At 46.1% G+C, this 24,772-nt stretch overlaps 1 protein-coding gene across 1 annotated transcript in view; it reads right to left on the bottom strand.

Moving 5' to 3' along the window:
- Positions 1 to 24,772, bottom strand: part of PTPRN2 (protein tyrosine phosphatase receptor type N2) — a 643,066-nt gene that overhangs the window by 405,565 nt on the left and 212,729 nt on the right. The window contains exon 10 of the mRNA XM_079996433.1: positions 4,687 to 4,773. Within this exon, the coding sequence (XP_079852559.1) occupies positions 4,687 to 4,773 (87 nt within the window). The remainder of the gene's footprint in view (positions 1 to 4,686; positions 4,774 to 24,772) is intronic.

Below are 24,772 nucleotides of genomic sequence, written 5' to 3' on the forward strand. Positions count from 1 at the left end.
CATTCTCCAAAGATATGCTGGAATAGCTCAGTCAGTAAAGCATGATACTCTTAATCTTGGGGTCACAGGTTCGAATCCCACATGGGGTAAAAAGATTCCTGCATTGCAGGGGGCTGGACTAGATGGCCTTTGTGGCCCCTTCTAGGATTCTCAGATTCTATGACTGCCCATGACTGTTAGGTCAATTTTGAATTGAGCTAAGTGGACTAAAACATGCCTGAATTCACATTAGCATTTCAAGATGAACCTCGTCAATGCTGAAAAACTGAAGATTTCTGAAAAGTTACCTGAAAAAGGACCAGATGAAGACATTTTGTTGCCTCAGACAGAACAGCCAATGCCACCCTCAGATTGGCAAACTTATTTTGGCACCTGAGGCAAAAACTCCCACAAGCATCTCTCTCTCTCTCTCTCTCTCTCTCTCTCTCTCTCTCTCTCTCTCTCGCAGTAAAAATGCAAAAATAAATGAAATAACTGACATTCCAAATGAGCTGCCTTAGGCTTCCCTTTGTCTAAGGATTCCTTCCCAGACCAGATGATGAGAGGCAGAGAGTGGACAGAGCTGGGTGTGCCATGCAGCTTTCCATCCCCAGAGCTACCTTGCTGCCCTCAGGTGCACTGAAAGATACTGCCTCTTTGCCAGTGTTGAGGAAGATTCAGCTGTCAGTCTGGTCAGCGTCTATATTTGGAAGCGGGGAGAGGTGCCTTCTTGCCCTTTGTCTTGCGTAGCAAAGCATCTTTGACCAATATGCTGGTAAGCCCTGTTTTCAAGTTGTAGATACAGGCTTTACTTGAACAGTCACTGAACTCCTATGCCTTGGGTTGTTGTTGTTGTTGTTGTTGTTGTTTTGTTGTTATTGGTTTGTCTCATATATTTCAATTTACTCTACCATTATGCTTTAGGATACAGAATAGAATTCCCAGTTAAAATAAACCCATGGAAAGAAAGGTCTAGCAAACCACAAACAAGCAAAATAGATTTATTTTTTTTAAAGGAAACCGATTGTACCTAGATTTACTTCAGGTTGGTTTGCTATATAGAAGTTCATTATATGATAATTAAGAGAGGAGAAACTCTCAGAGGAAAGACATTGGTGTGTGTTCACATTACCCCCTTAAAACGTAGTGAAGTTGTTTTTCTCATCATTACGTTTCATAGCTCTTTCCCACCTATCTGTTCACATCAGCACAGCTTCCTTCATTTCTGCGCATGTGTTCGCACCAGGGGGCGCTGTTGGGGGAAGTACATCTTCGCCCTGTGCCAAGGGGTGCACAACTTGGCTAGAGATTAATTGGGAGTGGCTCCAATTGGTGTGAAGCTGGTTTAAGAAACCACACATCAAGCACTAGTATTTTTTGCCAAAAGTTTAGGATACCTGTATGGTTAGGATAATGTCATGTAAACAAGGATTAAAAACCCAGCACTAGAAATTAGAGTAGAAACAACGGCACATGGACTAACAGAATGCCTATTGATGTTGCCACCCACTTTCATCTCCTACGATATTGGTCCAGCAATCAATCACCAGAGGCCACAGACACTCGTAATTGGATTATAAAATCAAACTTATCATTTTTTGTCTGCTTGCATAATTATTCTGGCGCTTTAATATTCTTTTAATGATCCCTAATGATGTAATACAAAATAATGGAATTTGTTTCACAGCTACATAACCATTAACAAAACAGATTAACCATAACTAGTACTTTCATAAAAGATCAAGAAGGCAGCCATAACAACAACCTGAAATGCCTGCAAGCTAAAATGCCCAAACCCTTGTTTTCATCATCTTGTCTTTGCAATTCTGTACTCTGCATGTCGAATGCCACATGTGCTACAGAAACAGTTCGGATAACTTAAGTATAATCACGGGTAGCATGCTATTGGCACCGCACCCGAGACTATATAGGTTGCAATCTTAAACATGCTTACTTCAGTGGTACCTCGAGTTACAGACGCTTCGGGTTACAGACTCCGCTAACCCAGAAATAGTACCTCGGGTTAAGAACTTTGCTTCAGGATGAGAACAGAAATTGTGCTCCTGCGGTGTGGCGGCAGCAGGAGGCCCCATTAGCTAAAGTGGTGCTTCAGGTTAAGAACAGTTTCAGGTTAAGAACGGACCTCCGGAACAAATTAAGTACTTAACCTGAGGTACCACTGTATAAGTAACAAGAGCAATCCAAATCCCGAATCTCTAGTGCAGGAGGAGGTTTGGGTGCATCAGAGGTGTCCCTTTAACCTGCCCTGCCTTATTCTCACTGCGAGAAGCAAAGCTACAGGGAACCAGGCAGAGGGCCTTCTTGGTAGTGGCACCCGCCCTGTGGAACGCCCTCCCATCAGATGTCAAAGAGATAAACAACTACCTGACATTTAGAAGACATCTGAAGGCAGCCCTGTTCAGGGGAGTTTTTAATGTGTGACATTTTAATCATAGCTGTCATCTTTTCCCTTTTCTTGCAAGGAATCCTATTCGGAATAAGGGAATTTCCCTTTTAAAAAGGGAAACGTTGACAGCTATGCATTTTAATGTATTTTTTATTTTTGTTGGAAGTCGCCCAGAGTGGCTGGAGAAACCCAGCCAGATGGGCAGGGTACAAATAATAAATTATTATTATTATTATTATTATTATTTATTCCACCAGTCTCCACCGGCAGGGAAGCTCTGCCACTGAGAAGTATAGTAATGCACCTATTCAAATGGTGGGCATGAGCTACCAGAACAGAAACCCCAAAACGGGGCCTGGGGGGGGGGGGAGGCACAGCTAGCACAGAACCCAACAGACCCAGTGCAGACCCTGTGCATACTGTTGAAAAATCCAAAAGAAACAATCCCTCACTGCCGTGGGGTTGCAAATCTGATTCCCACCATCGCTGCCTCGCTCTTGCAAAAGTAGTGCTGTTTGCAAACTATGCACACACACACTCCCCACTTTGCACACCCCGGAGGCTGTAATGGCAGCACACATATCAGCTTTATAAAACTGTATTTAATATGGAGGTCATGCACAAGGCTGTACAATTGTTTTCATCTGCTGTAACAAAGAAGAGGAAAGAGAGGCCACTGTGGACAAATGCTGCTGGCAGAGATGGCGGCTGGCCTTTGTTTATTTATTGATCTATTTATTTATTAAAACTTTTAAAAACATAACAATTTCCCCACCGCCACCAAGCTGCCTCTTAAACTTGTCCCCCTTCCCTCTTGTCCTCATGCAAAATGGACAGAAATTGACTCCTTCCTCTTTGCTCCCTTGCCTAGCTAGCCTCACCCACAATGGCTGAAGCCAAGCCTGCAAGTGACCTGCTTCTTCTGGCATTGGCATAGCATTTGTTCAGGGATGCAATTTTTATTTTCAACAGCTGTTCTTCTTATATATCTGCCCCATCACCCCATTGTTTTAGTTTTTAAAAATACAGTACATTCATTTTTTGTGCCTAGTCTCCCCTCCCTCAAAAATAAATGCTATTCAGGAAAGCGAAACATCCCCTTCTAACCCAGTGCTGCCTGCAGTACTGCTGGGTTCCTATAGAATGATCCATTTTTAAAAAACTGGAAACATTTGTTCTAGACACTGGAGGGGGGAATAAAGGCACACATGTGGACATTTTCTGCATGGCATGCGCCCAGAATGGGGAAAGGTAGCATGGGAGCTATTAAGAGGAGGGACAAAACTAACAGTTTTGCCCAGTGGCAGACTAGAAATGAAGATCTATGATGGATAAAACAGAAAATACAGAAGCTAGTGTGCCAATCCTGCACACAGAAAAATCTGCTTGGGCATAGCCTCAGTTCCAGTACTGACACTCTATTGCACTTCTAAACACACACAAACACAGATGACAAGACTTCCAATGATGTGTGGGGAGGGAACATACTCCCTGATAGATGCATGTTCTTAGCTCCTATAGCAGTGATGGCCAAACTTGGCCCTCCAGCTGTTTTGGGACTACAACTCCCATCATCCCTAGCTAACAGGACCAGTGGTCAGGGATGATGGGAACTGTAGTCCCAAAACAGCTGGAGGGCCAAGTTTGGCCATGACTGTCCTATGGCAATGAATCACCTGTACTTGTCCATTTACTTGACATAAAAGAACCAAAAAATCTCAAAGCGGTTTACAACACATTAAAATGTCGCATAAAAACAATCCAGAGTAAAATAAATTCATGCTACAAGGAAAATATTTCAGGTCCTTCTTCTAAGTGACATTTTGCTTCGCTCTTATTTATTTATTTATTTATCTACTTAATTTATATTTAGCAGTCTCTCTTCTACAATCAGAGCCATAGGGCTGGAAGAGGGTGGTCCTTGAGAGACAATTCAGGCTGAACTTTAAAATGAAAACATCACTGTAATTCTCACGACTAATAGCTGTTGATAGACCTATCCTCTGTGAATTCGTCTTAACCTTTTTTTAAAAAAAAACATAGATCATGGCAGTAAATTCTAAGGGTTAATTAGGCACTGTATGAAGAGGCACCCTGTTTTCTATAACCTGAGCCTACTGCCAACCAATTTATTGGGTCTCCCCCCTCTATTACGAAAAGGGGAGTAAAGCGTATATCAGCAATGTATCTTAAAACAATTCAGAACCATTGCATTATTGTGGCTGAGGATGGAAGTTAGTGTTGAAGCAATCTAGGAATTAAGATGAGATTAATAGAAGGGCTGGACTTTGTGCACTTACTTGATATCAGCAAAGGCCGTCATCTGCAGTTTCAGCTGGGCAGCAACTTGCTTTATTAACTCCAAACCCTTTTCCTCGCTCAGTGGGCTGTTGAGAGAAAGCAAGAATACACAGCATTACGAAAAATGGAACTCATCAATACTTGAGAGGCTAAAAGCCCCAAAAGAGTTATCACCTTGGAACGGTTAGGTGGTTCGAAGCCAACGCTTAACTGTATTCCTGTCACATAGCAATTGCGATATCGAGGGAAATGGGATCAGGTGCTTCCTCAGGCATGATGAATCACCTGAATTTTCCAGCAATAAGACAAACAATAAGGTGTAAATGGAATTGTTAGGAAGTGTAATGGGCCCAATGATGCAGCGACCAGTTCATCTTGGTCCTCAATGGAAAGGGAAAAAAAGTGGGAGGGAGGAAGAGAGCCAGATGAGGTTGGAAACAAACAAATGAATGTCAAATTACAGGACTCTATGAAGTGGTCACGGGAAGACATTTCTTCTTCAATTCATTTGCTTCTGAAATGAATTCGTGCCCAGCAAAGGGAGGAACAAACATTATAATATTCAGGAATAAACAATAGTGCTAACTACGCTGTCCTGAAGAGTGGCTGAGGGTATGGAAGTTAATTCCCCCCCCCCTCTCTCTCTGTGTGTGTGTGTGTGTGTGTGTGTGTGGTGCTCAAAAAACGTGTCTTTGAGCCTTCTAGTCTGCCTCAATATCATGCTTTTTGATTATATTTTTAATTGGAAACCAGGCAGAGGACCTTCTCGACAGTGGCACCCTCCCTGTGGAACGCCCTGCCATCAGATGTCAAGGAGATAAAGAACTGCGCAACTTTTAGAAGACATCTGAAGGCAGCCCTGTCTCGGGAAGTTTTTAATGTTTGACATTTTATTATGTTTTTATACATACTGTAAGCTGCCCAGGTGGGCAGGGTATTATTATTATTACTATTATTGATAGCAATACTTTGCCACCATCATTTAAGAAACAGATTTAGCTGCAAATCAAGATTATAAAGTTACAGGTTTGGTCAGTATCAGCACAGATATCTTCAGTGAATCTTCAGTCACTGAGTTTGCTGGCATACACCAGTTTAGCTTCCAGCAAGTGGCAACATATACCAGAAAATAGTGACATTCATAAATTTTGTTTGGGATTGTCAATATTCACCTGACCCACACACAGCATTTACCTCCATCTATTTATTTACACAACACACACACACACACACACACACACACACACACATACTTTCAAATGCAGGGCTGGCTGTATTTGTAAATAATCAGTTTTATTTTATTTTTTAAAAAACCTGCAAAATAATAAAAATTAAAGCCAAGAAAGCTACTTCGTATGACTCCTTCAGTTGCAATATTATTGCACTTCCCAAAATTAACATAAAGCAGTCCTTAGGAAATTTATACTTTATAACTTTATCCCATGTATGGCATCAGACGTCAGAGCACACTACTGAAAAATTCAGTGTAGTGGTATTAAGAGTTATATCTGAATTTCATAATAGGTTGAAATAGAATACTACAAAGAAAACAAACAGCACTCGTAGATATCACTCAAGTAAATAACCCATTGGGAGAGCTGGGGTCGAAATAAAACACACAAACATACCAGCCCATTCAGGTTCTTATTTTTAATTACTGCAATACAATATATTTCCCACATCACCACCAACCTATTATTAGAAAGCAACATGGATTTTAAATCAGTAGTGTGATGTACAAGTTGCATATTATGCTGAGGAGCACTGCTCTTCACATTTTGTTTAAAGTACCTTTGAATGAACGTGTGCAGTACTCTGAGGGAATATCTATCGATATAATAGCTTCTTTGGACCCCAGCTAGGAAAGTAATATTTCTTAATTTCTTCCAAACCTCATGCAGCCGCTCCCCAAAAATAATTCAAGGGACACTGTGCCATAGGTGGCACTCCCTCTAGGCTAGTATTTAAATATATGGTTTTTCCAGACGTGTAATACAATGATGTTTTTGAAAAGGGTTATTTGAGTATTTCCACAGGGAGGGGAAATGCTGTACCTAGGTTATTCATTAAAAAGTCACCCTTGAATTTCAAGACTAGGTAGTGGGGTAGAACTCTTGATTCTTCACAAGTCGCAATGAAAGCAGGGCTGTCACAGGAACTCGGGGGCTTGTGTGTTAATTAGATCCTTCACTCCCGAGGACAGTGGTTCAAATGTGTGTGAGACAAGAGGTGTCAGAAAGTGGCTTCTTTCTCTCCCTCTCTCTCTTTTTAACACTGTAATATTATTTTTGCCCAGAGGTGCAAGAAAAGTCATACAATACGTTGCTGGCATTTCCTTCCTATCATTTGTACGCATAAAACTGTAATATCTCTGCAGGCTACAAAATCAAAACTGAATGTCAAAGCGAGTTGCAAAAGCCACTGTACCAAGGCTGATCGGAGCATTCTGGTGCTAATATCCAGCAGCGTTACAAACACCCTCAGGAAGGCGAGAGGCAGAAATGAACACAATATTGTCATTACACTAGCCTTAATTACTTTTCTGGAACACAGGTAAGCCCAAATTAAACAACCACACACACATATACTCTCTCTTTCTCTCATTGCAAAAACCCACACATGAGAAACAACTATCACAGTCTTTCAGTGATGGGCAGAAAACCTCAGAAACAATTCTGTTGCGTTTAGTAACGAAACAGAAATAAAATCCTCATTATGTGTTTTTATTGCGGCAGCGTCTAGGGGGTCCTGTTGGGGGCTCTTGCTATTGGTGTTACTGCCCCAACTGTTTACAATGCTTTAAACGTTTTTAAACGGCTTTTAATCTGTGGGTTTTTTTAATTTGGGTGTTTTTTTTTCTTTTAAGGTGCCTTGGAAGAGAGGGAGAGCAACAGGGGGGAGCAAGGGTAGGCAAGCAAAGTCGTTCAGAGTAGGGAGAAGTATGGCGTAGCGGGTGGGCACGCTGGGTAAGGGGCACAAGGCACAGGCAGTTGGTGACTGTGCCGTGTGCCTGACGCGCAGCGTAAATTAATAATGCAGAGTTTTAAAGAATAAAAGCTTTACTGAGTTAAAATAAACTTCTTCATAAACAACATTGTTCCAAACAGTTTGACTGAGATTACATACTGACTCTGTTCACAGCTGAGGCAGACAGACTCTCACGAAATCTTACAGAGAGCACAAAAGAGAAACTGGCTGGCTAAGTCACATGTCAGAGTGACTCAACACTTAGCAGTTAGGCCTGAATAACTTTAGTAGGCTCAAATGACTGTGCAGTCCCAGCACTTCCCAGCCTGCTTTGCTGCTTCTGCTCTCATGTGTCTTTGTCACATGACAGAGCCTACCTGTGCTCCAACCTGGCGAATTTTGGGTCAGCCAGTCCTCGGGTCTGCAGCTGTCGTTGTCGAATGCCAAGTCAGCTCTTAGTAAGACCTTCCTCACTCATAATCTGATTGTGGATGACGAGACTGATCTGGTCTGTATAACCGAGACCTGGGTGGATGAGCAGAGTGGGTTGGCCTCAACCAGCTGTGCCAACCTGGGTACTCAGTGCAGCATCAGGGCAGACTTAAGGGTAGGGAGGTGGAGTTGCTGAGATGTATAGAGATTCTCTCTCTCTCTCTGTCCAGTTGTGGGAGATCTAGAGTGAGTGTTCCTGGCACTGGGCAATTGGGACAGATTACGGATTCTCTTGATTTACCACCCGCCTTGCTGCCCAGTAGTCTTCCTGCCTGAGCTGACAGAGTTGGTCTCAATAGTCGGTGTTGAGGACTCCCAGGCTGCTGGTTTGGGGGGACATCAGCATCTACGTGTATGTGAGCAATTCAAACTGATCTTCTTGGAAATTTCCATCTGTACTTTTACAGCTGCACTGAAATACTCTTTGCTTTGCTTGTCTGACAACTAAACCAAAGACAATAAAACTTTTTTTTTCTGTACAAAATATTGCTGCCTGGATTTTTCCATTCTGGTCCATGTCCTGAAGTGCCTAACATTTCTGGTGCCACAGGTGACTCGGATCGAGGACCTTAAGTCCTCAAAGGACCAGAAGGCAGGTCCCTTGTCCTTTCTGGGCAGGGCACAGGGGGGGGGCAATTGGCCGCTTGCTCCTGGCGCGCACCGAGGCTTTTTCTTCGGAGGAGGGCGAAGCCAATTTGACCCTCCTGCTGGATCCTGTGAGGAGGAGACAACGTATTGAAGGACCGAGGTTGACAGGACAGGACAGAGTCCAGCCGGCTGGTGAGTACATGGCAAAGGGCCCTGAGGACATAGGAAGGCAAACCTCCTTGGCTAAGGAGAAGGGACATACTGATCACATGTCCAGCGTGCTTGGTGGCAGTAAGGGAAGAGTTGGCCCCTGATAACCACCCACGCTTAAGGATTTAAAAGAAGGCAGACAGGAAAGGGGGGGGAACCGGGAGGCTAGTGTGTGGTACAGCGTCCAGTGAAAGAGGCACTTGGTGCGTGTGTGCGTGCAACCCCAGGGTATTCCCCTGGGGTAGAACCAATAAGTACTTCGTTTCCCAGCCGGGCGACCGCGTCTGGGCAAGGAAAATTGGGAACTGAGTCTGCGTGTGTCTGGTGTTTGGGGACGCTGCGCAAGGGCCATATTAAATATGGGAGGGGTGGCTCAAAGGGTCCAGTAACTCCCCTACAATGTATGTTGAACAATTTCAAGAAGGGATTCAGCGGAGACTATGGCATTGTAATGACGCCAGGACGTCTACGGACCCTGTGTGAACTAGATTGGCCGATGCAGAAAACGGAGTGGCCATCCCAAGGGACCTTTGACCAATCCCTGGTCCAGAGTTTATGGTCCAACATAGTCAAGGACCAGGGGGGCCATCCTGATCAGATTCCATATATTGACAGCTGGCTGAAGGTGATAAATGAAAACCCCCCCTGGCTGAAGAAATGTAAAACTGAGCAATGCAAAATTATGGCCCTTAGGGCTGAAATTAAAGGAGCACAGGCACAAAATCGCCTTAAGAAGCCCCCCCCTTTGGGAGGACAGGGACAGCCCCCTCCCGCTCCACAACTGCCCCAATATGCAGCCTTAGGAGCTGAAGCGGCAGCCTTAGGACCTGAAACGGCAGCCTTAGAAGCCGAAGCGGCAGGGGGAGACCTATTAGACAGCCCAGGAGGAAACAAGACAGAGCCCAGTGTTCAGATCCTGGAAGAAATATACCCCAGCCTTAAAGAATTGAGGGAAAGGGTGGATAAATACAGAAGTCCGACCACCCGAAGTTCGACCACTAGGTATCGAGAAGCTGCAGACGCGTATCGCAGAGGTCGAGAAAAAGCCTTTGGAAAGTACCTAAAACAGTGTAGATCCAGCGCAGAAACAGGAACAGCAGTCCTGACCCCCCTTCGTTTGGTCTATGACAACCCACCACCTACACCCCCTGCACCTCTGGCAGGCCAAGACGGTGCTCAAAATAACCCTCCACCGCCACCACAGCCTAGGACTTTCACCCTCCAATATGTCCCCTTCACCACCACCAATTTGATGAATTGGAAGACCCACACCCCTCCATTCGCTGAAAAGCCCCAGGCAATGGTGGATTTACTGTCCTCAATATTTGCAGCGCATGAGCCCACCTGGCCAGATTGTCAGCAATTGCTGAACACTCTCTTTACTTCAGAGGAAAGGAGGAGAATCAATACACAGGCTTTAGAACACCTGAAAGACCAGCAGGTTCAGGAGGCAGATTGGCCTAATCGGTATCCCTTAACCAACCCACAGTGGGACCCAAATAATGTGGACAATCGCAACACTCTAAGTACCTATCGCGAAATCCTTTTGCATGGGGTTCGCAGAGCAGCTAGGAAGCCCACTGACTTGTCCAGGGTGACAGCCGTTGTGCAGAGGTCTGATGAATCTCCGGGCGATTTCTTGGAACGCCTGATGGAGGCATACAGAATTTGGACCCCCTTTGACCCTGAACTCCCTGCACATGAATTAATGGTAAACGCCTCCTTCATAGGACAATGTGCAAAGGACATTAGAACCAAAACCCAAAAACAGCCTGGGTTCCAGGGCATGTCCAGATCTCAGATCATGGCCATTGCCCGGAAGGTGTTTGAACAAAGGGGAGAGGTTGAGAAGAGGGAGAAAAAGCAGTGGATGAAAGGAAAGGCAGCAGTGATAGCCGTGGCAATGGCTCACAACCCAGGCACCCGAGAGGTCCGCCGCAGCCACTCAGAGCCCCGCGGTAGAGGAGGAGGAAGAGGTCAAGTTCTAGGAAGAAACCAGTGCGCAATATGCAAGCAGGAGGGGCACTGGAAGGACGAATGTCCTCAGAACAGACCAGGACGGATGGGAGGAAACAGAGGACGAGAACGCAGGGGCAGAATAGTGGAAGGACGATATGCCAGAGGACCGGACCGGACAGACCTTGTTGGCCTGGCAGCCATGGAAGAATACCAAGACTAGGACGGACCGGGTTCCCCTTTTGTAGGCACTCAGCAAGCCTTTTCAGGTTCCCAATTGGAACCCATGGTCAGAATCAAATTAGGGAACCGACTTGTGGACTTTATGATCAATACCGGAGCTCAATATAGTGTGATAACCACTCCCCTCCAACGTGAAAGCCAAAGAACAGTGAGCATAGTGGGGGCAACTGGCAACCAATCCAGAAAACCTTTCCTGCAACCCTTGGACTGTCAAATCGGGGGGCGGCACCTCACACATCAGTTTTTGTATATACCTGAGTGCCCCGTACCTTTGCTGGGAAGAGATGTGCTCTCCAAACTGCAGGCTCAAATTACCTTCATCCCAAAAGGACCTGAGTTGAAACTGCCCCCACAGGCAAGCGGCATAATGTCAGTCACAGTGCCCAGAGAGCATTCTTGGGGACTCCTAGCAGCTTTGGCTACCGAGCCTCCACCAGTCCCCTGCAGTGCCCATATGCCAAGAAATCTCAGAGCGCCACCAGGCGTCTGGGCTGAGGACAATCCTCCAGGATTAGCCATCAATATACCACCCATCATAGTCAAACTAAAGCCTTTTGCAACGCCAGTGTCTGTAAGACAGTATCCCTTGCCACGCCAAGCAGTGGAAGGAATACAAAAGCATTTGGACTGCCTGCTCCATTATGGGCTACTCAAGCCATGCCAATCTGAGTGGAATACCCCTTTACTTCCGGTTAAGAAGCCCCACACCAATGATTACCGTCCGGCACAGGATCTCAGGGTCGTCAACCAAGCCACAGAGACCCTACACCCCAACGTGCCCAACCCCTATACTTTGTTGAGCCTCATTCCACCTGAAGCCACCTGCTTCACTGTACTGGACCTCAAGGACGCCTTTTTCTGTTGCCGTCTAGCCCCCCAGAGCCAACCACTCTTTGCCTTCCAGTGGGAAAACCCACTAACTGGTACAAAAGGGCAACTCACCTGGACTAGACTCCCGCAAGGCTTTAAGAACTCTCCTACTCTATTTGGGACAGCATTAGCGAAGGACTTGGCGAAATACCCTTCAGTACCGGGCCATAAGGTGGTCCTGCAGTACGTAGATGACGTCATTTTGGCGGCAGTGGACTATGAGACCTGTAGAGAGGGCACCGAAGAATTGCTCCATCTGCTGTGGGAGGCGGGATACAAAGTTTCCCGACAAAAAGCTCAATTGTGCCAGAACGAAGTAAAATACTTAGGTTTTAGTGTGTCACACCAGCAGAGGGCACTGCGCCCCGAGAGAAAGGAAGCTATCTGTTGCATGAAGGAGCCAACCACCAGGAAACAATTGCGAGGGTTCCTGGGAGCAGCAGGCTTTTGCAGAATTTGGATCCCAGGCTTCAGTATTTTAGCAAAACCTCTAAATGAGAGTACTAGAGGAGGAGAGAGAGACCCCTTTGAGTGGGGACCAGCCCAACAAGAAGCTTTTGAGACTATTAAACAATGCCTGATGGCGGCACCAGCCCTGGGTTTGCCAAATCCCGGGAAACCATTCCAACTTTATGTGCATGAACTAAATGGCGTGGCGGCTGGAGTCTTAACTCAGAAATTAGGAAGTTGGAATCGGCCAGTCGCATACCTCTCCAAAAAATTGGATTCCACAGCAAAAGGATGGCCACCCTGCCTGCGAGCTGTCGCTGCCACCGCCACATTGGTGGAGGAAGCAGGCAAATTCACTTTTGGCCAGGAAATGTATGTGAATGTGCCCCATGCAGTTCTCACCCTTATGGAATTCAAAGGAAGTTATTGGCTAACCAACCCTCGCATGGCCAAATACCAAGGACTCTTGTGTGAAAATCCCAAAATACATCTCCAGGTTGTCAATACCCTTAACCCAGCTACTCTACTGCCCCTGCCTGACACGATTGAGGTGGAACACCATGATTGTCTCCAAGTGATGGATGAGGTTTACTCCAGCAGACCTGATCTGAAGGACGAGCCGTTGAAGAATCCAGACGTTATTTACTACACAGATGGTAGCAGCTTCATTTTCGATGGCATTCGGAAGGCAGGATATGCTGTGGTGACCAATGAGGAAGTTGTGGAAGCAGAACCCCTGTCCCCCGGCACCTCTGCCCAAAAGGCCGAACTGATCGGATTTACCAGGGCCCTGCAATTGGCAGCTGGATGCAAGGCTAACATCTACACTGATTCCAAATATGCCTTCTTGACCCTGCATGCGCATGGAGCCCTATGGAAGGAGCGGGGCTTGATTGGAGCCCACGGGAAAGCCCTGAAGTATGGTCCAGAAGTTGAGGCGTTACTGGAAGCTGTATGGGCTCCCGAAGAGATTGCTGTAATGCATTGCAAAGGCCATGGGAGAGGCCGGGACATGGTCACTAGAGGAAATCGAAAGGCAGATAACGCAGCTCGTGAAGCAGCTTTAAAGCCTCTGCCAGTGGTCACCGCAGCCCTCATCCCAGAACTCACTCTGGACGATGTGGAACCGCGCTACACCCTTGATGAACAACAGTGGGCCAGCCAAGAAGGAGCGACGCTCCAGGAAGGATGGTTTCGCCTGCCAGACAACCGTGTCTTTGTCCCACAACATCTGGCCAGTGTCATTGTAAAGAACTACCACGAATCCACCCATTTGGGAGGCCCAGCGGCTAAAGCACACCTTGGGAGAATACTCTACATCCCCAACCTATCTCAATTAGTTGCTGCTATATCCCAAAGGTGTGTTCTGTGTGCCAAAAACACCCCCAGGCAAGGCCACCTGCCTCCGCCAGGCGTACAACATGTGGGTTTCATCCCTATGGAAAGCTTGATTGTGGACTTCACTGAACTGCCTCCAGCTAGGGGCATCAGATACCTGCTTGTGTTTGTCTGCACCCTGACGGGGTGGACAGAGGCCTACCCCACCAGGACAGAGAAGGCTCGGGAAGTGACCAAGAAACTGTTGCATGAAATCATACCCCGATTTGGCCTTCCCAGGAGTATTGGCAGTGACAATGGCCCAGCCTTCATTGATAAGGTCGTGCAGGAAGTATGCAAGGCACTGCAGATAAACTGGAAGCTACATGCAGCCTATAGACCCCAGAGTTCGGGAAAAACGGAGCGAATGAATCGTACTTTGAAGACTCACTTGGTCAAGCTGACCCAGGAAACGCAACTCAACTAGATAGATGTCCTGCCCATTGCCGTGTTTCGGGTGCGAATCGCTCCAACTAAGAGACTGCGACTTTCACCCTTTGAACTTTTATACGGCAGGCCACCTCCTTTCGTCCAAGCCATCCCCGCAAGTTTGGGGCGGGTGGGAGATCACATCACCCAAGAACAAGTGCAATCCCTGTCTCGTGTTTTTGCTTCCCTATCCAGGTATTCCCTCGAGCGTACACCGTGCAGCCTCGCTGAACCGGTCCACCAGTTGCAACCGGGTGACAGCGTTTGGGTGAAGGAGTGGAAGCGCGACCCCCTCATCCCCAAGTGGCGAGGCCCATACACCATCCTCCTTTTCACCCCAACTGCGGTGAAAGTAGCCGAGGTGATCCCCTGGGTGCACCACACTCGTCTGAAGAAGTCGGAGGGTGTCTGGACTTGCAAGAGGAATCCAGCTGACCCTCTGAAACTGACTCTCTCCAAAAACCCTTGTGTCTGACGCTACCGGGAACGCGTTGGGCCACGGGCAACGAGACTCGACTGCGGAGCATCACAAGGACCTTTTTTACAAGGACTTTTCTCTCTTCTGTTTCTGTATATTCTGTTTTAATTTGCTCTATGCCCCGCAGACCTGGTCCTACCAAACCATACCAACCCCATTGGCCTGCTGACCTCTGCTACGAGTGGTTCGCCCTGCCGGTGGTAAGAGACGGCATATTGGCTGGCTGTTGGGAAAAAGGGGGGAATGAGGTTGTCGCAGTAAAACACCCTACTACCCCACTGTGGATCCTTGTCCACGCCACTCCCACTCCACCACCACGCACGTGGGTACTACTCGTGAGGGAGGTTGCAGAAGTGGTCGAAATTTACCGAATCCAGGACCGATCTTCCTACGGTGGGAGAATAACCAGCTGGTTGTCAGGAGGTAGAGCCTTATACCAACCCCATTTGACAAACCACGCCCTGAACCTGGTCCGGGTGCTACATCAGGAAGCAGGGCCGGGTATCAATCCCTTTTGGTAGAACGGCCCCTAACCTTCGGCCTGGCACTGCATGGGAGGGAGCCTGCACCAGGTGCATATTGAAATTGCTGAACAGGTGCCGGTAAATCCTGCAGCCCCACCTGTGACTGTTGTGGTAATTTACCCCTCCCAAAATCCTAGAAAAACACCTGAATTAGTAGGCCTAGTACTTCCACACCTAATACCCTTGGATGTGGCAGGGTATTCTTGTGACTGCATAAGGGTTGCCACCCCAGGGTTTCAGCCTCCATTGGCCCTGGTCAGAGGCCACTTAGGTGACCACCATCCACCGGGACCGGCAGGGAGACAAACAGGGCTCCTAGCTCCACAGGAATCCAGACCCTGGTATAGACCCTGGAATGCGGACGGCCCTGAGATAGCGGAGATCCTGGACATTGCATATCTTCAAGCCCAGGCAGGACTCCGCCGGTGGTATTTAGGCAATTAGGAGCGGAAACCCCCTCATATGCAGAGGCGCCCTTCCCCCTTAGATTCATACCAAGAGGATTGGTCGGAGCAGCAGTGTTATAAGTGGTTTGCCCGGCCAGTGGCTCGAAGAGGCTTCCATTTGCAGGAAGGAACGTTGAGGTGTGGCCACTATAGCTTCATCCTATTTGAGCACCCCAGCGTTCCCTTGTGGCTGCTCTACAGAGCTTCTGAGGCTCAGGAGTGGGCCTATAGACCCTTCACCCTGCTCCGGGGAGTGGGACCAGCCTTTGAACTTTACAGAGTCTATTGTCATCCTCACAGCTCCCGAGGAATAGCAGTATATCAGTCTCAGACAGACACTTTTCCCAGTGTAGAGTGGGAACGGCGTGTGTGTGAACGCTGTGCACGCAGCAGTAGAGCCAGGAGTTAGCAGCCCCCATGCCCTGGCCTTGGTGGGCCCCCATCCCCTTCGGGTTCGGTGTCGCCCTTTTTGTGGCATTTCTGTGTTGGTGGTACGCTTCTCTGTTCTGGGGCACCGCAAACCTTGTGGAACGGGATGATGAATCAGACCATATCCTGCCTCGTGATTGTTCTCGCCTCTCAAATGGCCACAGGATGGAAGGGAAACACCTTCCTGAACATGACAACGGCTGTGGCCAAGAGCCTGAACAAATCAAGCTGCTGGATATGTGTGCAGGTGCCCATGCACATAGGGCAGGGGATCCCGATGATAGGGATTCCCTTCGCAATGAATCTGAGTTATTTTCGAGACCACCTATTGTCCCCCCCCACCCCCATTCCTCGATAGCACCTATGTGGTTCCTCAGCACCACATGTGGAAACTTGACAGGGTCATGGAGGGAGGCCCGTGCGTCCAAAGGATTGAACCCCCCGTGAATGCCACCTTTTATCGAAACAAATATCCCTGGATGGACATTCCGGACAAAAAATTTGTGGGCAACCACTCAGGGTGTGCGAGTATACATGATATGACCAGGTGGCAGCGCTATGTGACGAACCCACGAACCCCCCCCTTGGCGACCCCAGGGTGGAGAAAGGGATGGGTTTGGTTATGTGACCATATGGCTTATAAGACCCTCCCTCGTAATTGGTACGGAACCTGCGCCTTAGGAACTATAACCCCGGGACTCACATTTCATGACACCTTCCCGGGAAAAAGCCACCGCCGCTATCGCAGGGGATGGAACCCCCTGGCAGGGAACCCCTTAGTGGAAAGAGGTACCGCCTACCACTCGGCTCTTAGAGCGTACTTCCCTTGGCTTGGGGTATTCGATTTAGAACGGGCTCTAGTCAATATCTCAGCATCATTGGAGATCTGGGCCGCCTCTACCGCTGATTCTTTGACCACTCTACAACAAGAGGTTGCGCAATTGGCCCAAGCAGCCAACCTCACAGCTGAGGTTCTACTGGCCCTTCAGATACAAATCAGGCAGACGGCCACAGTTACGGTACAGAACCGGATGGCTCTGGATTACCTATTGGCCAGCCAGGGAGGGGTTTGTACTCTTTTGAACACCTCATGTTGTGTGTACATCAATCAAGACCAACGAGTGGTGACTGGTATTGAGCAGATTAAAAGGTTGGCAACCATATACAACCACAGTAATCGAGTTGAGGACAATATTGAGCGTATTAAGAAGCAGGCTGACCTGTATCACAAAGTCAGTTTAGCTGGGGGAGACCTCCCCAGCATATGGAGTTGGCTTACTTCTTGGCTCCCTGGTTGGTCATGGTTAAAAGAGATTTTGCTGGTGGTTCTCATTATTTTTATGGCTATATTACTCTTATCATGTCTCTTGCCCTGCTTTATCCAGATTGTACGCCAAATGATAAGCCGCTCAGTTAATGCAGCAACACGCACTCATGTCCTGGCTCTCTATAATGTGGTACCTATTGATCCATCAATCGAAAATGAGGAACCGTAACCGGTCAGCATTTTCTTGATGGAAAGGGGGGAATGAAGGAGTGAGGACCAGGGGTCCACCTGGGTCCACATTGGAGAGCCAGACTGAAGCCATTTTATAAGGAGCAAGCTAAAAGCTAAAAACTATTTCTCTGCTTGCACAAAGCATTTTTGTAAACGCAGCAAGTGTGGTCAGAGCACTTCACACCTGCAAGCTAGCTGTTGACCCAATTCCAGTAAAACACCGAAAAGAGAGCGAACAACAGGAAGATCTAGCTCACCACAAGACTAACCACAAACTGCCTTGCTAATACAGATGGTCAATGAGGTTTTACTAGGAATTGTAAGTAGGTCAGGGAGTTTATAAGCTTGCAGCGCCACCTATTGTATAACGCAGCTTGGAACCGAAAGGCCACCACCAATCTTCCTATTGGTAGAGCTTTTAATGAATATGCATAAAGGGGAATGTTTAAGGGGTGGGTCAAGGGGCTGAACTGTTGCTTTGCCAAAGGGTATAAAAGATGTCTGCATCTGATTGACAGGGGGCATTCTCTCATTTTTGCTGAATGCACCCCTTTGCTTTGCTTGTCTGACAACTAAACCAAAGACAATAAAACTTTTTTTTCTGTACAAAATATTGCTGCCTGGATTTTTCCATTCTGGTCCATGTCCTGAAGTGCCTAACAAAACAACTTATCAGGCAACCATGTGTTTCCTCCACACTCCAAAACCTCAGAGTCTGGGTGAGCAGACATTATATTTTTATTCTCAGACTTTATATTTTCAAAATATAAGAGCTGTCTTCTACCAATCCATTACCCTGGAATTCATCAGCCATTGTGCTTCTTAATCCGTCAATGTATTTAAATCCACGTGGAATTTTAAATCCTCCACATACCCTTGGGGTAACTCGCTGGGCACTTATTCATGCTCTGAGAAGTAGCCTTTCATACATGACGACTCTCTCTCTCTCTCTTATCATTAAGAACCAGTCTGTAAGTCATAACAAAACTTTGCCCTTTGTGGAAATTTACTTTCCCCAAAACAAAAACAACAATATGTTTTGCCAAGAAGTGAACTTGGAGAGAACAGACTTAGTGGGATTTCCCTAGGTGCAATCGGCAGACTTGTTTTACTCAATATTTGCTTTTGCGAGATCTCTCTTCAAGCAAATGCCACTGTACAAGCCATTGTTGAGAGCTAATTTGGAATGTTTTCTACTTTGGGCCATACTTGCTTTGCAAAGGAAGAATGAAGCGTAATGTTGAGCAGCCAACCACAGTGAGACTCCCTTCCTCACTTGCATTGTGTTACTCTTTCTGGTATATGTCAAACATGTCAAGGCTCATGCACAAATTGGGTTGGACCCAATGCCCGGGATTTGAACCTGAAACCTTTTGCATGCAAAACACAATTTCTAGCACTGAACAACAGCCCCACATCTCCCCATATACAAATGGATACCTTTTGCCTGTATGGAATACAGCCTTGCGACTTGAACTCTAACTAAAGCTTGAATCATTTAAAATTAAAATGTAGAAGAGTTATTGCATGCAGCAACCCATGCTTCGTAGCCATGTTGTGGCAGGAATGGATCCTGCAGAGTTCTGTTACCTGAGAGCTCAAACAAGCCTGTGGTAATGATTATTAAGAACACTGCAATTTAACTTCATCTGGCTCCAATCCATTTCCCCCAGACTTGTTTCCTCTAAGGCTTTATTAGCTACTGAACATTCATAAGCTTACTTCTGTTTTGACAAGACAGCAAATCTCTGCTTGCCACATTTTGCGCACCTACCTTCCTTCTCTTCCTTCCCCACCACAAATAGGTGTGAAATTTAAACCTTTTAACTCAAGACAGATTCAAGTCCAGACCAATTTATAAAGCAGATGACACTTTGCAAAAATCAATTTCGGTGGCCAGACTATGAAGGTCAATGGAAATTACATATCATGAGAAAGGTAACAGGAACGTAGGAGTGAAGAAGGGAGGAGTGAATAAGGGATCTGTTCACAGGGGCTATCATGGAAATGTGACACCAAATAAGGCTTTAGTAGGGGGGTGGGTCTAATTTCAAATACTTACTGGCTCCACCCACAACAGAGGCAATAAGAGAGTGCTTCCTTATCAGAATTTGCCTTTGCCTGTGATTTATACGACACTTCCACAGTGTTTCCCTACTAAATGGAAAACATTCATACATTTTGTTGTTGTTTAGTCGTGTCCGACTCTTCGTGACCCCATGGACCAGAGCACACCAGGCACTCCTGTCTTCCACTGCCTCCTGCAGTTTGGTCAAACTCATGCTGGTAGCTTCAAGAACATTGTCCAGCCATCTCGTCCTCTTTCATCCCCTTCTCCTTGTGCCCTCCATCTTTCCCAACATCAGGGTCTTTTCCAGGGAGTCTTCTCTTCTCATGAGGTGGCCAAAGTATTGGAGTCTCAGCTTCACGATCTGTCTTCCAGTGAGCACTCAGGGCTGATTTCCTTAAGAATGGAGAGGTTTGATCTTCTTGCAGTCCATGGGACTCTCAAGAGTCTCCTCCAGCACCATAATTCAAAAGCATCAATTCTTCAGCGATCAGCCTTCTTTATGGTCCAGCTCTCATTTCCATACATCACTACTGGGAAAACCATAGCTTTAACTACACAGACCTTTGTTGGCAAGGTGATGTCTCTGCTTTTTAAGATGCTGTCTAGGTTTGTCATTGCTTTTCATACTCCAGCACACAGAAGTACTCTGATCATGACATCTGCTCTCAATATCCACCCTGATGCCAAATACCTTATTGTGGTGAATAGGATAATCTCATTTGTTTGCCATTTTTGTATCCCGACTTAAATCATTGTGGGCTAAACTGTAATCCCTTTCCTTTTGTAAGCCACACTTAAGAAGATACGGGGTGGGGAGCTGGTGCTCTTTAGCTAGAATGGGGAGGGGAATCAAGGGGTAGTAGAATTTGCAAACTTCATGAAAGGGAACTCTTCAAGCACCAACTTACGCAAAACCACTGATTCTGCTTGTGAAAAACAAGTTGCAAGTCTGCTGACCTGCCTCCGCAATCGAGGGGGCAGGCACCAGCTGTGTGCCCATGCTGTTTGATGTGCTGACATCACTTGCACATGCCACACAGTGCACGTGACATACCATGGTGTGCACAGCCACCATGGGATTATGAGGGGCCCCAAGCCACTCCCTTGAAAATTTGAGGGACCCTTGGCTCCCAGCCTCCTCCCCCAGTAGATGGTCCCCCTGACAAGTTGGATAACCTCATCCACACAAGCAGAATTTTACTACCAGCAGAAGAGGAGAATAGTGTTCAGGTCAATCATGCACACTGATCCTTAAAACAGTGTTATACAGCTATCACCACTAGGAAGAAATGAAGATTGAGGTAGTTTTAACTGCTAGCTTCTTGTATCTGGGGGATCATATAGTTTGATGCCTGGTTCGCCACATGCTGCTATGGCAGAGCAGTAGTAAAGTATTAGGAAAGATTTCATCCACAAACAAAACTTTTTTACTTTTTTTAGAACACATACAATATAGTTCTTAGTAATCCATTTCCTACTATGGATTAAAACTGCTATGCAATCTGCAAAGCAATTTATTCTAGAGTAATCTCATAAACATTGGGCACACAGGATGGTTGTTGACCATCCACAATCGAGCAGGGTGGGGGGTGGCCAAAAAAATAAAAGACACCCGGGAACCATTTGCTTCCTTTAACTTAATCTGGAGTCACCAGGCACAATGGGAAGAGGATCAGAGGCAAGAGTAAAATAAGGCTGTAGAGAGTTGTGTGCTTTGAAGCAACAAAAGCATGAATAGCACTGGAAGGAAGCAGGACCATCTGCAATCTCTTAAATGCAACAGATGGTGAAAGCATATAGACCTGGTGAGTGTAAATGTTATTAATTTTTGAACCTCTTTAATAGTGAAGTTGTTTTATGATGGTTTTATAACCAATGGCGCCTTCTACTTTGGAAGGGTGGGGTATGAGCTAGATAAATACACAAAAGTGGGGAAATTTGAATCAATTATTTTCGAACTTTGGGAGGTTCATTATGGGTTTGGAACCTGTAAGTCTGTAACTTCCAATTTCCCCGAAAGCTTTGCAAAGATTCTGCAAAGTGTTGAGATTGAAGCGAATCCCATCCTTTCCCAAGAACTTCAGAAATATATGAGCTCTTCCTACTACATGCTACAGAATGAAATTCCTCTCCAATGGTTATATAAGGTTTCGTTGCTGCTGCTTTGGCTCTGTAATAGGTGTGGATTTGTGTGGGGTTGTTTTTTTTAAAGTGACTTTATTTTCCCACTCGTAAAACACAGCCAGGATTTATTTAGCCAGAAAATATCATAGCGCTAAGTAGATATCTCTGCCGATTCCTGGAAAACAAGAGATGTGTAGTCAAAGGTTTCGTAGAATCAACGTGTGACCTTCAACCTTCTTTACTTCTGCAGCCTCCTGATCATGTGCTTCTCCCCTCTGTATCAATTTTCTCTTTCCTTCCTCACCCCAGTCTTCACCCTTCCCCTCACTGACGTGTATCACCTTCCTCCAGTCTTTCTCTTTGCACTTCCTTGATCCATTTCCTTTATTGGGCTTTTGCCTTCTCCTTTCATATACCCCTGCCTTTCTTACCCTTATTTTCCAAGGCCTTTCCTCCAGCAATGCCCTTAGAATAAGTGCAGATATGTGCAGTACGAGTGGAATTTGCCTGCCCACCCCAAGTTATTAATATACATTGCTGACTGAGAGGATACCTTTGGAACAAACAATGAATTGCCATTGTTGAATTTTAATATTTCAGTTTGTTGTGTTGTTACCACTCTTCCTTTCCTTAACTCCTTGTCAGGGCTAGAGTCAAACATGGGTCAGCAAGCAAGAAGCAGAGTTTGTCAGAGAGGTTATTCAAAGAAACAGCATACAGCTCAGCAACACTTCCCAGTAAGTCTTACCCCTATAGAGCAGTTGCCAGAACTGACGGTCTCTGCCTCCAGCTCCCTCTAAGGCTCTTCCTTTCCCAGATGTTTCCCAAGCAGTCTCAAACTGTGTCTGGATGGCTCTAATATCTGTTCTGCTCTATGCATCACTCTGTTCGTCCTTGGAGAGAATCAAGGAGAGGCAGGCTCCCTGTATTATTCTGAAGGCTCTTGCCCCCACTCCTCTGCTTCATCCTCTGAGTCGGAAATGCTCTCTGTCACAGGCTCTCCCTCTTCACAAAACCCTGTTGCCCCTTCAGCATCCAGCCCCTCTGACCTCTCCTCAGTGTTCCACCACCAATCCCAGGGCTCTGAGCCTTCCTCCTCTGGGGTTTCCCTTGAGGGTTTCCTGGTTGCTGCCTCCAACCACTCATCATCCATACAGCCAGTCCCCAACACGTCTGTGGAGGCTAGTTGATTAGGGTGCGTATTTCTATCCCAATGCCCATGAGGGCCTTTTTTGGTGCCAAGCTCTGAGCTTCCATTTTTTTATTAAAAAAAAGTCTCTAGCTCTTCTGGAAGGAAAGTTATGAAGAATAACTTATGCACATTTAACTTGTACGCTTTTGGATTTACTATAGGGAACGGGCGTAGCATCCATATCATGGACTGAGGTCAAATTCTGCAGGAAGGACCAGCATACAGGGAAGTTACCCGTTTTGAACACTTTCCACCCAAAATAAAATGCTGAAGCAGCACCTGAGAGGATTTGCCAGACAAATGCCTATACTGAAACTGTCAACTCACCCCTAAGAGTAGCACTTGTACTTACTATGGATCAGTACAGGTCACTGAAAGGTCACTCAACAAATAGCAGGAGTGACCTATTTGTTCTAACTACAGTGGTACCCCAGGTTAAGTACTTAATTTGTTCCGGAGGTCTGTTCTTAACCTGAAACTGTTCTTAACCTGAGACACCACTTTAGCTAATGGGGCTTCCCACTGCCACTGCGCTGCTGGCGCGCGATTTCTGTTCTCATCCTGAAGCAAAGTTCTTAACCCGAGATACTATTTCTGGGTTAGCAGAGTCTGTAACCTGAAGCGTCTGTAACCCAAGGTACCACTGTACTGATAAGCAGGCTGCCATTTTGACAAATCTTCAAAACTATCACAAATCACTTCTTTGGGAACTTTTGAGGAAAATATTTGTCTCTGCTCTATGACACAATTAAAATACCTGGTCTTCACAGTACAGTGAAGCAATTTCCTTGAATCAAGGCTCTGGAGCCAACAAAAACACACACACTGAGAATCCAAGTGTGAATGAATCACCTCTGACATCTTTCTAACCATACTGCTGACTGCAATCCCCCCCCCGCCCCCAGTTACATCTGAAATCGCAAAGTGAAAAAGAACTCCAAGCTATTAACCTCTGTGCATGAATATGCAAGACCCCTTTTACCAACAGAGGGTTCATTTCTGCTGAAAGGATTTAGTTCCTTTATTATAACCACTTCTGCTAATAAAATTCTGACAAGCAGCAACCCAGCAACCACAATGTACAGTTTCAATAAAGCAAGAGGTGATTATAGGAATAAACGGTATTAAAAATAAAAAAAGCTTAGGACTCCAGGTATCATTTTTAGTTGCGTTCTATTGCTTTCTTTATCTCTCGCAAGCTGTGTTGGTTTTTTTTTTTTTTTTGTTTTAAAAGGAAAAAAACTTGCTTACAACTGCATAGCTTTGACATCCTTGAACTATGAAAATGTCAAGAGTGTCTATGTTACATATATTTCCATAATTCAGAGAAATTAAACCTCTACCAAATTTCAGCTGGGGAATTGGTCTTGATAATAAAGGAATAAGCTTTGCTTGCTCCAGGCCTCTATGCTGCAAACCTCTCTCTCTTCACTCTCTATTTAATCTTAAGGTCCTTCTCCAAACTGACACTAACCATTGAATGTAACTTAACCTTACAGCTGCCTGTGCTCTAGGCTCTACCACCATCCTTCTTTGCTTCTTGCTATCGCACCGCTCCTTTCCGCATATCAGAAAGAGCAACTGGACCACGACAGACCACTTGGCCCCATAATCTACCAGTTAACTCGTCTCTGTTATCATCTCCCTCCATTCTTTTACTCTCCAGTCAAAGCACGCCCTCTTCAAATCCACGTTACTTAAGGCTACTTTGTGCTTAGATTTAGAACATACTGTAGCAGCT

This window comes from Podarcis cretensis, assembly GCF_951804945.1.
Source record: "Podarcis cretensis genome assembly, chromosome: 12".
Lineage (NCBI taxonomy): Eukaryota > Metazoa > Chordata > Lepidosauria > Squamata > Lacertidae > Podarcis > Podarcis cretensis.